Genomic DNA, 12,560 nt, shown 5'->3' with positions numbered 1-12,560 from the left:
AGGTGCATACTTAATTGCTCTGTATAATTTGCTCTCTGATTTACTGTCAGGAGTAACAGATATTTACCAAGGGATGGGCAAACTGGTTTAGAGGCAGGAAGCTGATCAAGCAGTCTCTGGTGTACTGTGTTCAGCTTGCAGTCCCCTTAGAAGGACTAGGTATGAATTGCGCTACTGACCCCAGTCCACTTTCCTGACCCAAAGATGCTCAGGATCGGCAAAGAACAGTTCATGCACCGCACCACACCACACAGTCCTGGAATTTCAGCAGTGAGCATCAAACCAGTATTTCAATCTGTTCCACAGGGCTAGGGGTTCCCTCCAGCTAAAGATTTGGCAACAAAGTCTGAACTAGCTTATTTAGCAGATTTTGCCTCTTTTCTTTCTCATGAAATTTCCATGAGCAGGTCATGAGTTTCTCAGATTTGCTATTCAAAGGGTAATTGACACACATCATTACTCTAGGAATTGGTCATTCATGTTTGACATGCAAGTTGTGTTGCTTGATTGGCATGGGTCAGATAAGTCACGTGGTATTCTCTCCCCTCCAGGATTGGATGAGAACACAAGTACTACTCCCCATGTACTGCTTAAAAACAAACCCAGCATTGTCCAATCAAAGTGACTTAAAAATTGGAATAAATAGCTGCAAAGAATTCTTTTGGCATCATTCATCTATATCTAGGAAATACTTTGCCTCTACAAGTGCTTAGCACTTAGAGACTATAAAATGTCACTAAAATACAACCTTGCACCCACTATTTTTGCGACAGTCTTAGCTGCTGCTTTCCTAGGAGAGCGGCAATGAGGACAGGAGCGCTGGGGGTATTTGTATAGTGGGAATGCTGAGAGCTGTTGAACCAAACTAAACCCTGAATATAATGGAAACCACTTCAAACCAGGGGATGCTAGTTCCAGCACCTATGAATGAGGATTCAGCAGGGTCCTCATTCCTTAGGAATGAGCAAATCTGAAAGTAATCCTTGAATGTGGACAGCCTAGCTCTCCTAAGGCAGCTGTTCCACGAGGTCTTCTGCCAATGGGTTGTTTTATTGGCAGTGTTGTAGCTATGTGGGTCCCAGGACATTAGAGAGACAAAATGGGAGAGGCAACTTCTGTTGAGCCAATAAAAGATATTACCTCACCTACCTTGTCTCTGGGATTTTTAAAATCCAATGATAGGAATGAGAGGGTTTAGATATCCCTGCTGGCCTCCAAATCTGCACTGTGAGTACAAGATCGATTGGTACTGGGGAAGAAAAGGCCAATGGTTCAGTGTTACACTGCTACTTGACCGCAGTGACCTTCAACAGCTGGAGAAAGAGGATATAGCTCCCCCTAGAGTAATGCTGAAAGAGGTGTAGGGATATCTGTTACGAATCAGAAATATTGCAAAAGGGGGAGAGTACAAACTTGTACCCCGCTGGAATGATGAGCCGCTGGTTCAGCGTTACACTGCTACTTGACCGCAGTTACCTTCCACAGCTGGAGAAAGAGGATATAGATCCCCATAGAGTAATGCTGTTTAATTCATTTATCAGAGTCTCTGCAGCCCCCTTTTTACGGCAGGTTGGAAAACAAAATATGGAACAAAGTAACTCATCTGTCCTCAGAGTATTTCAGAAAATAAAACTTAGACTCATACCAGCTTTTATTTGAAAGAAACTCCGTTTCTCCCTGCAGCGGCGATATCTTTATGTTCTCTGTCCATTATTCCACAAAACACTATTGGATGCGTCAGCATCTGACCGTTCTGCCCTGAATGAAGAAGGTGACAAAGGGAAAAGAGAAGGCCTGTAATAAAGAAATGGACCAGCTGGATAGGCCGGTGCTGTGGACACAGGTCGAGGTTTTGGCATACAGGAGAGATTGTCTGATTCCATCACTGCCCTGGTCCAGTGGCTGAACAATTGAGCAGCCTATAACATAAACCACAAAGACTGAGGAACAGTGTTTATTTTCTTTACTGGAGGAGAGAAGTCCCACAACTGCATCAAAAACTGGTGCTAAATCGCTTGGAAGATAAACAGTAAAATATTTTCAAAGCCACCCAAGTGACTCAACTTCTTTTGTTTGGCCAGCAAAAGGGCGTGTTCTCCAGAACTGTGTGACTTCACACGTTGCCATCGTGGGAGCCTTTGGCTTCTCTTTCGTGCACGATGAAGATCGTTCTTAAGATATTTTCACTTGCTGTTTAACTCGGAATTAAAACTCTAAAATTTTTAAACAATTGAACACAAAGACTTATCTAATACTAACAGCCCCTCTTCTTCTTAATAGCAATAAACAGCGGCGCTCCTGGCTGTCTGCAGGAGACTCTCCCGGCTGCTTTAGGTCAAGCACTGCCCGACACTGGGAGGGAAGCTGACAAATCTCTTTGCAATGGGCTATCTGAATTACAGCCAGGACTGGGTGCTGAAAAGACAAGCAATCTACATTGCACCAACCATCACTTTTGCTACGCTCCCAGCCAAGGGGACAAGGATTCTGAAGTTGCTCTCTAGTGTGAGAATTTAGTGACCCCCAGTCAGTATTGCAGGCTGATGGATGGTGCCCTCAGGCCCGTCCCTATCACATGTAACAACTACCTCAAGAAGGCTCTAACGGCCCTAACACATACCCCCAGCAATGGGCTGAGAGCATCCAAACACCTCTGTCTAAATGAGAACTAACACTTCCCTCCAGCTTCCTTTGTAATACAGAGGCATTTCAACCCCAGCCAGCCTCTTTGCTCAGCCACCAGAGAGGGAAAATGCACTGATGCACAGAGCTCAGCATCAGGAATACAGGAGGCCAGGAGGCGCTGCATCGTTTCATCTGCAGTGTTTCTGCAGCACATGCTGGTCTTTGGGGTCGCGGGGGCTTTGCCAGAAGAAGTACTGGTGGTTCAGTGCTGCCTTGGCTGAAATGCGCCTGTCGGGGTCATACAGTAGCAATTGCTGCAAAAGAAAACCAAGAGGATTTGGGTTTTTGGTTTTTTTTTTTAAAGCAGGATGTTTAATTGAACCAAATGCAAAAGCTTTCAAATAGCGCAAGCCAGTGTCGCTTCCCCTCTGCTAGACTCTAGCCTCCAAAGAGAACCAATTATTATATGGTGCCTTTATCCGCTGCCCCAAGAGGGCTTTCCTGACTTTAATCAGGTGTGGCGATATCCAAGTTGAGTAGCTAGAGATTGATATCCCCATTTTCCAGATGTGGAAACTGAGGTCCACAGAAGTTGTGATTCACCTAAGGTCATAGAGAAGCAGGGCTTGGTACGGAACCCAGATCTGCTAGTTGCTAGGCTGGTGCCCAACCACCAAGCCACATGGTTTCCCAATTATTTAGAAAAAGGAGGGCACCCCAAAATGTCCTCTATGGGCTGCAGTCATGGCCCTTGCCTGTCTGAGTTGGATCAGAGCCAGCCCATTGTGCCCCGAGCATGTGCAGGGCAGGAGTCTGTTCCAGACAAGCACGCTGGCCACACTGCTGCAGTTGTACTTCATAGTACTCCTCTGCCCCCCCGGTAAATCACTGCCCAATAACCCGTCATCCTGGATCAAAAAAATCACAGGCAAAGGAACACTGTAAATGGTGAAATCCCTTCGACCAGCTTATGTTTCCTAGAGGGTTCTACTAAGGGTAGTTTTAAACAGCTGCTCCATGACTGGAGGATTTTCTTACTCTATTTACTAAGGGGAAAAAACACTACAGCGTGAATGTGTATTGAGATTGATCAATATACACCCATCCTGCACCACAGCTACTGTGTAGCACTTAGCAACCTAAGTCACTAGCTCCGATGCTGAATGGGGCTGGGAATCTGTTGTTAAGAACAAGATTCTATGTGCAGTCATCACACATACAGCCTAAGCTTGTACGTTTTTCAGTGTGCAAGACACAGGAGGGCCGTTATAAGAGAAAAGCAGCAACCCCCCAATACTCCAGCCCTCTGAATCTTTTTAGGTGCTCAGATACCACAGAGCTGCATGTGCTACAGGCACTTGAATAGAAAAGATTCATAGCGTTTACGGCCAAAAGAGACCGTTACGAATACAGTGTAACTGCCCAGTAGAACTCATCCCTCTTCCCATGCGGGAACCTGTGCGTCCAATGGCTCCAAAATTCAAGAGTACGGTTCAGGGGTGAGGCAAAACGCACACACCACCTGACCTGCTATTCGTCATTTCAGCTGAACACATTCTCCCCCTTTGCCCTGCTGGAAAGAGCTGAGCCCCTCAACGCCTGCCCAGAACTCACCGCCAGTAAGTCTCGCCCATCCCGATCCAAGTTCGGAATGATCTCCTTCATCTCTTTTCTCGCCCACCGGGGAAAGTTTCCTTTATAGTCGGGAAGCTGGGTCACCCCTGGCCACGCTGCCTCGGTGGGCGTGCCCAGGGTGCGGAAAATCCGGAAGAGCTGGTCAATTTCAGAATCCCCCGGAAACAGGGCTTTTCTTGTCACCTGAGAACAACAAAAGAGCCAGATCCAGGCCATTAAGTCTCCTTCACATTATTCCCTAATAAGAATAACGTTCGTCTCCGATGTAGGGCAATCCCGCCCATGGCAAAGTAACACTAGGGAAGCGTTTAGTGACTGTCTAGAATACAGTAAGTGTTCGGGAAAGTTAAATAACATTGCATCTGCTTGTCCTCTGCATTCCACCACCCCCACCCCGGGCTCTGTTCCTGTCTCTCTCGTATAGGTACAAACACATGCACGTTCCCCTCCGCATATTTCTCTACCACCTGCTCCCCTTCTCCGCTCCCCTTGCAGATTGTGTCCAGCTGCACAAGCTCCCTCCCCGTTGATGGCTCTGTTCCCTGACGGCATCCTCTGCTTCTGCCCCTCTAATGTGGCAGCAGCCCCTAGTGGTGGCAGCTAGGTCCATCTTCTCCTTGTTCCAAGCTGCTTTTAAAGGAATCCAGACTTTTTGGCATGTGAGGTGAAATGCCAGCTCTCCGCAGACCACAGCGTGAGAACCTCAGACGCAGGTGGACATGAGCTCTGTAATGCAGTCTTCTTCCTGCACCCAGCTCTTAGCAGCACCTATCCAAGCGCTGAGGTTAAAATAGGGTGACCATATTTCCCCAAAGAGAAAACAGGACACCGCACGGGGCCAGCCTGAGGCCCTCCTCTCCCCCGCTCTCCCCGTGCAGGGGGTTGGCCTGAGCGCCCCCTGCCACCAGCCTGGGGCCACCCTGAGCCCACCTGCGCGGGGCCGGCCCAAGGCCGCCTCTACCCCCCCCATGGGCCAGCCCAAGAGCCCCTGCTGCCCACCCACCCACACAGGGCTGGCTCAGCCCAAGCTGCTCTCCCAAGGCCTCCCTCCCACGCAGGGCTGGCGTTGCCGCTCTCTCCCTGGCATGTTCCTCTGCACCCCGCTAGGCAAAAGGCAAGAGTGGGCGTTTGTCCCGTTTGCTCTTGTCAACCGATGATCAGCTGGCCAGAGCAAATGGGACAAATGCCCAGTTTTACCAGAACTGTTGGGGCAGCCAGGACAGGGCTTCAAAAGGGACTCTTGTGACCATACGTCCCGTTTTGGCCAGTGTGGGTTAAAGTCCACCCTGCTGCAGAGGGCAGTTTTTGGAAGATTTAAGCCTACATACAGAGAGAAATGGGCTGTAAGTGGGGGCTAGTTCTTGTGCTGGGGCCTGCCTGCGGGGAGTGAATTTTACTCTGAATGCACAATTAAGAAGCTGCTGACTTCCTAGCCGCCTTTTCCATGGTGTATTCCCAGTGCCGCCCAGGACTATGGTAAGAAATGGGTAAGCGTGAGCCTGCGTGAGCCGGCTTGAGATGTTAAAAAGAAGGGACCATTCGCTTAGAAAGTGGTTAAACCTATTCTACCATTTCTGCAAAGATACAGCCAATGCTCCAGACATCCACTGCAGTCGAATAGTATTTACATCCCAGCAAGATTTCGGGGGCCCGGTACCATAAGGTTACCACCTACAAGAAACCAAAACAAAAGCATTAGTCCAGGGGGAGACAATTATTTTTTGTCGAGGTCCAGACTCAAGACCAGAAAATTAAAAAAAAAAAAAAAAAAAAAAAGTAAATAAGATGTTGGGGTCTGTTCAAAAGCGTCTGGTGGTCTAGATTTGGCCCACGATCCACCTATTGACTACCCCTTCTTTAGTCTAGTTTCACTTGGCAAGTACACACAGTTCTCTGCTCTTAGCAAGGGACAGTTCCTGCTGTGTTCAGCTTGGAAACATTCTTTATGTACAACATCCATCTATGCCCTTTCCAACCACACAGGATGTGTCATGTAATCAACAGGGCAGGCCACTGTAGTGAACGATACACAGATTTTACAGTGATGGGCGTATTAGAAATTCATAGATTACATTATTTTTCATAGGAGTCAAATAATTCAGATTAGATAAACCAGAGAGAGAGAGTGGCACTAAAATACCCAGGTGAAGGCACCTTAGATCAGATGGGACACAGCCATTACCTCGTGAGTGTAAGTCCGCAGTGGAACCCCGAAGGCTCTAGCCAGACCAAAATCTGCCAGTTTGATGGCTCCCACTTCGTTGATAAGCAAATTCTGAGGCTTTAAGTCTCTATGAATGACTCTGTGTGAGTGACAGAAATTCACACCCTGCAGCAGCTGGAACAGATAGCTCTAAAAGGAGAGATTTCAGACATCCATGCAATGAGACAATGTGGAAAACTGGGCTTGTTTAAATTACAACCTTTGAAATACGGTAGATCTTCATTAAGGAAGTGTCCAACGTCTGTATGGAAAATATTTCACAGTTGCAATATAACTTCAAAAAAGAACTAGATAAATTCATGGACGTCCATCAATGGCTATTAGCCAGGGGGGTGGGCAGGAATGATGTCCCTTGCCTCTGTTTGCCAGAAGCAGGGAATGAGTGACAGGGGATGGATCACTTGATGATTACCTGCTCTGTTCATTCCCTCTGGGGCACCTGGCATTGGCCACTGTCGGAAGACAGGATACTGGGCTAGATGGACCTTTGATCTGACCCAGCAGGGCCATTCTTATGGTCTTAACTTCGCCCCCACAGCCCAGATACTGTCACTCCAGCTCCATCCAAGCCCACGACAGAGTTTCTGACCACAGCCCAGCAAGACACTGAAATGTTCCTGTCCCTGCTGTCTTGGGGAGGGAAGGAGTCAAATCCACGGTGTGCTGACACTGACATTGCCAGCAGCGTGTTGCTCAATATAAAAATAATTAGCAGTAGCTCCCTGGACTGTCTCCCCCAACTTCACTTTGTTTTGTTGTTGGTCCACCAAGCTGAGAAGTCTGGAAATGGCTAGGAAATTAACGAACCAGACAATACTGTCTAGAATTGTTCAGATCAAACAGCATCTTGGGCCTGACTTGCAGAGGTGCTGAGCACTCACAGCTCCCACTGCCTTCTGTGGGAGTCCGTTAATTACTATGGCAGCTTACCAACAATTTCCGCTATCGGTATAAAGTCTAACACACAGCTGAGCAGTTCTGGGTCCATCCAGCAGAGGGCAGCAGGTATAAACACGGCCTTAACCGCCTGGAGGTATTTTGCCAAGGTGGCACTCTTACTTCTCTAAACTTTGTACCTTTACCAAACTTAACGGGAGCTCTCCTGTCCGAGACGAGTCCATGTACTTTTTCAAGTCCTGATTCAGATACTCAAACACCAGATACAGCTTCTTCTGACTGTGCACAACATCTAGAAGCCTAAGAACAAAACACAACCACAACCTGTCTTATTAAAAACAGTCCCGACCAGCTTTATACAGCAGTGCTCCAAACCGATACTTATTTCTGTAATGAAAGAAGCGGTAGAACAGGACAGTGGGTAATATATATAGGGTTCTCTTCTAGCAATCCCTCTGCTAGCTTCTTTTCCTCAGCAGCTGAATGGAATAGGATTTATTTGAACTGCCTCGCGCCTTACCAGCTATTATCTAACTTCTCTACATTATATTAGCAGCAGCTAGTTTGTAAATGGGACAATAGGGCCAGATCTCCAATTTGTGTAACTTGGCATAGCTCCATTGAAAGGCAGAGCTATGCCAGTTGAGGAGCTGGCCCGTTGTGTCTGGTAAGACTGGAGGGAAGAGTTTAGTGGGGGGGGGGGGGGGGGGCGCAAACCAGCCTGCATGTGAATGGGCATTCCTGAAAAGAACAAGGACAGCCTGATGAAAGCAAAAATGTAGCCAATACGCACTAGGTGGGTCCTGGTGGATTCTCCATCACTGACCATTTTTAAATCCAGATGGGAGCTCGGCTCTCGGAATTATTGTGGGGCAGTTCTCCGGCCTGTGCTGGACAGGAGGTCAGACTAGATGATCACAACGGTCCCTTCTGGCCTTGGAATCTATTGGTACGTCGACACGGCAATACAAATCCCACAGCACCGAGTCTTGGAACCTGGGTCAGCTGACTTGGGCTTCCAGGGCTCCGGCTGCAGCTCCGTAAAACTGCAGTGTAGACGTGCAGCCTTGGCTCTGAGACCCTCGCCCCCTCGTGGGTTCTCCAGCCTGAGCCCGAACGTCTACACTGCAGATTTATAGCCCCCGTGAGCCTGAGTCTGCTGACCCGGGCTGGCCGTGGCTCTTTCGTGAATGTGTAGCTGTACTACGAATCTCGTTAAGGGTAACTGTCACCTGCAGCCCTCTGCTGCTGCTGCTCTCCAAAATAGCAACTCCTGAGCGGCAGCTCTGGCCTGGATTTTAAGGAGGGGAGAGGAAATCTTACTTGCCAAGGTCTTTCAGAAAGGAGTAAGCCTTGACCAGGAAAGCTTGGCTAATGCTCAGGAAAGGGGCGAAGTTAACCAACCCGCCGAGAGTTGGAACCCTGCTGTAAGACACCCTGGTGTTTTTCATAGCCAAAGCATTGCATTCGGTTCCCTTAGCCATCTATCTCCACTTCTGTTTGTTTGGTGTCTGATTGTCAACACCCAGACATATTTTTACATCATGTTTCCTGCATTTGAATTTTTCCACCGAAGTCTCGCAGCCACAATCGTCTTCTCCATTAGCTCAGCAAGGTGACCACGTTTTAAAAAAAACAAAAACACTAAGGAAATTTCCAGGGGGAAAAAACGTTTAAGATGCCCAGTGGAGAAAAAGGCCGTTAAGTTCTCTACAGCACTAATGCAACCGCAGAAGGAAAAAACACATGAAGACTACGGACTTGTAAACATGCTCCACTTTGAACACTAATTCACACTCTTCACCGCGATTGTTCCTCGGATTTTTAAGGTCCAGACACTACTTAATGTGCGTCTGTGTCTAAAAATACAATCCATCAACCGGAACTGTGGCCTTTTCCGTTGCCCTGTGTCAGGGTAATGACTGTATAACACTCAGGGACTTTGATCGGCACTTATTGTTTGAAAAATAGCTAAGTGAGTGGTTATGGCGGAGAGCAAGCAGAAAACCATTTTTTTATAAGTGACTGACTGGGAAATGCCTTGTCCATTGCCTTTTTATCAACAACCCTTTTACATGGCACGCACAAAGCTGGGAGACGTTTGTTTACATCTTTATGCTCCTCAGCTTGACTCAACTGCACTTGATCAGTTGTGAATGAGTCGTATTGCAATGACCTGACTGCCCCAATTCCATGGCCAGACTGAGTGCTTCTCTTACCTCACAATGTTTGGATGCTTAAGTTCTTTGAGCAGAGAGATTTCTCGGATTGCTGTACTCGGAACCCCTTCTGTCTCCCTGTGGGGAAAACAGACTTTATTGCAATCCCATTATTTCCTGGGGTGACATTAGCAGGTAAATGCCAATTCAGCTGGTCATGTGGCTCAAGGACATCTTCCTTTCCGACATTTCTTTTGGTGGATACCCACAGGGGCTTAGGACAGAAAATATAAGGTTTCTCGATCTAGGACCCTCTCCATATATATCTAGACAACTTAGGCCAAGATTTTCAGGAGAGCTCAGGATCAGATTTTCAAGTGCTCAGCACACATAACTGAGGCCAGCTTTTCAAAAGAGCTCAGTCATACATGTCATCGTGGGGGAGGAGTGCTCCTGAAAATCTGGCCTTTCTTTATACGGCTGAGGGAGAGCCCCAAGCCCTGGTTGTCCCATTGGCATGCGCAGAGTCAACCTAGCCAAGTTCCAACAAGTGTTGGCCCTGGTTTGATGCTGTCCATGCTAAGGAGAGAACTGCTTTAAAACCAGCTTGGGGAGGAGCACGCAGAGGGGAATGTTATGACGAGGAGTGTAAAGCAGGCCAGTTTCTGTGCCACAGAAACTGATCTTAGAATATCTGTTCTCAGACTGACGCATGTTTCCCATTCCTGTCAGGGAGCTTTTAGCTTGTCATGCTGATCAGTGAGTTTGAATGAGGCGTGAGGATTGTGTGCAGTTAAGAAGGTTAGGCCTTGTCTACAGTGAAGCACAAACAGGCCTGGCTAGATTATGGTTCTCGAGTATGGTTTGGGCACAGCTGTGCTTGATAACGATTTCAAGCTTGACTGGAGAGAGCACTGTTTGCTGCTCTCTTACAGACCGGGTTTTTATCCTACGGGGTCTAAACTGTGCTATAGACAGGCCAAGCAGGGCACTATCATGGCTTCTTACTGCTTACTGATGTGGGTTGCCTAACCATGTTACAACAGAAGCTGTGTTGGGAAAACATATCAGACAAGGTTACAAACCCTAACGTTGGCATGACCCTAGAGGTCTGGCTTCAGGGTGGAAAGTGTAAGCTGGACCCTAGTTGGGAGCATGGATTTCAGACACTCACGAATCCAGACGGATCTTCTTCAGAGCCACCAGCTGCCCTGTCCGTTTGTTCCTTGCCTTGTACACCACTCCGTAGGTGCCTTCCCCAATCTTCTCCACCTTCTGGAACACATCCTGGAACGTGTCCATGGTCCGTCGGCAGGCTTGTCACTGAAACATTCCTCCATTCATTAGTCAGAGTCCCCCTTTGCCATTTCAGTCCCACACATTTTAACATTGCCCTCTGCTGTGGAGTACCAACAAGCCCCACCCTTCAATGGACATCCCAGGAACTGAAGGTAGTATTGGATGGAAAAAGGTATTGGAATTGCATTAACCCCTCCCATAGCAATATCCCGTCCGTTCCCTAACCCCTGCAAAGAAAACTCCCCTTAATAATACCCCACATTGTAACCACATTCAACAGCCGAGAGACATGTCTCATGGCAGTGCTACTCTATAAATAAACGTGCACATCCCAAGTTGTGCTACATACTATACAAAGGCGGGGAAGATGTTTGCCCCCCAGTGCAATACCTCCAAGCTGTTTCAATCCAGTGCATTGAGCAATTCACAAATACCCTGGGTTCAATTTCTCATGCACACGTCAGTAACTAAATACCCCTCCTGAATTAAATAATACAGTTATTGGGCGAATACGTTGGAGAAAATGACTAGTCAGAGGACTGGATTGATCCTGGCCATTTAAGATCAGTCTCTCTCTCTAAGATGCCTGTCTCCAGTGTCCTCCTGTGACTTTGAACAAGCCACTTACTTACCCTGCCTCACCTTCCCCTTCTGTCAGATGGGCTTGAGGGCTGTGAGAATGAGTTACGAATTAAAAGCCCTCTTAGTGCTAAGTATTACTGCTATTTACATCTTATCAGTTCAATACCATCTGCTCTATTTTCAACCAACAGTCTCCTAATTAGGTGTACAACCATTTGTCGTTTCCCAGCCCGAGTAGCCCCAGCCCTCCCTGTATTAAACTTCCTAAAGACGACTCTGATGGCCTGTAGAAAATGGTCCAGCTGCAAGCGTGTCCCTTGTGATGGGCCACATTTACTGTATTGCTCTTCCCCGTGTATTTTCTATGGCTAGCATTTCTGCATGAAAACTGGACTCTGCAGCCTGTGAGGAAAGAGATCTAATACTTTAAAGATGGATTTGCCATAACATACATAATATACCAGCTTTCCTTCAATATTTAACTTAAATACTGTGAGGTTGGAGAGTAGGTTTTAAGGCAGGCAGGCAGCCCCTCCTAGGCAGGCTGAGAAGTTTCTGCACTCAGTTTCCTGCATCCAGTGTGAAATGGCTGTCTCCCCTCCATGCCCACTGTACGCTCCTGCTCCACGTGCTCGTCTCACCTTCTCAATGTAGCCTTCTTGCTGATCTACAGGGTTGCCAAAGGGTCAAAATTGATTCCACTCTCATGCCCAGGTCATTTGACCACTAGGGGGAGACATAATTTAAAATGTTAGAGTGTCTGAGTTACAAACAAATGCACTTGCTGGTGCTGGCCACTGCTGGGGTAAAAAGAGGAAAGAATTTTGTTCCTCTAAGTGGCATTCACACCCTTCCAGCTGTTAGCCGGCTGGGGAGGATGACAACCCAGACAAGGGACACAAGCAGAATTGCAGTGGAAGAAATGTAACATGATGGGGGATCAACTTAGTTATCCCGTTTTCCACAATCTTTAGTATAATGGCTAACAAAATAGGTATGATAATAAAAGTGGGAGATTGACAGCGACTGTCCAAGAAACAAGTCACTTAGGGGCTCCATGCTGCAGGACTGCTGAGAACAGTGCAGGGACAGAGCGTATGCTCCTTGGGGCAGGGAGTCGCTCTTTGTTCTGTGTTAAT

At 47.5% G+C, this 12,560-nt stretch overlaps 1 protein-coding gene across 1 annotated transcript; it reads right to left on the bottom strand.

Moving 5' to 3' along the window:
- Positions 1–2,682: 2,682 nt before the first annotated feature.
- CDK3 (cyclin dependent kinase 3) lies at positions 2,683–12,155 on the bottom strand. The gene is made up of 8 exons (XM_074970667.1): positions 12,063–12,155; positions 10,715–10,863; positions 9,601–9,678; positions 7,561–7,681; positions 6,443–6,613; positions 5,830–5,931; positions 4,240–4,443; positions 2,683–2,939 (listed from the first exon to the last, which is right to left on the bottom strand). Exons 2-8 carry the CDS (start codon positions 10,840–10,842, stop codon positions 2,814–2,816), a joined length of 930 nt encoding a protein of 309 aa, XP_074826768.1. The 5' UTR covers positions 10,843–10,863; positions 12,063–12,155; the 3' UTR covers positions 2,683–2,813.
- Between the last annotated feature and the right edge of the window lie 405 nt (positions 12,156–12,560).

This window comes from Natator depressus, chromosome 14 (assembly GCF_965152275.1).
Source record: "Natator depressus isolate rNatDep1 chromosome 14, rNatDep2.hap1, whole genome shotgun sequence".
Lineage (NCBI taxonomy): Eukaryota > Metazoa > Chordata > Testudines > Cheloniidae > Natator > Natator depressus.
This window is presented reverse-complemented; position numbering and strand designations above follow the sequence as displayed.

Excerpts from the sequence above, each read along its gene's own strand:
- CDK3 (XM_074970667.1), bottom strand. The coding sequence starts at position 10,842 with ATGGACACGTTCCAGGATGTGTTCCAGAAGGTGGAGAAGATTGGGGAA. Across the intron at positions 9,679-10,714 it reads AAGAAGATCCGTCTGGATTC|GGAGACAGAAGGGGTTCCGA; the intron begins GTGAGTGTCTGA and ends TTTTCCCCACAG. Across the intron at positions 7,682-9,600 it reads AAGCATCCAAACATTGTGAG|GCTTCTAGATGTTGTGCACA; the intron begins GTAAGAGAAGCA and ends TTTTGTTCTTAG.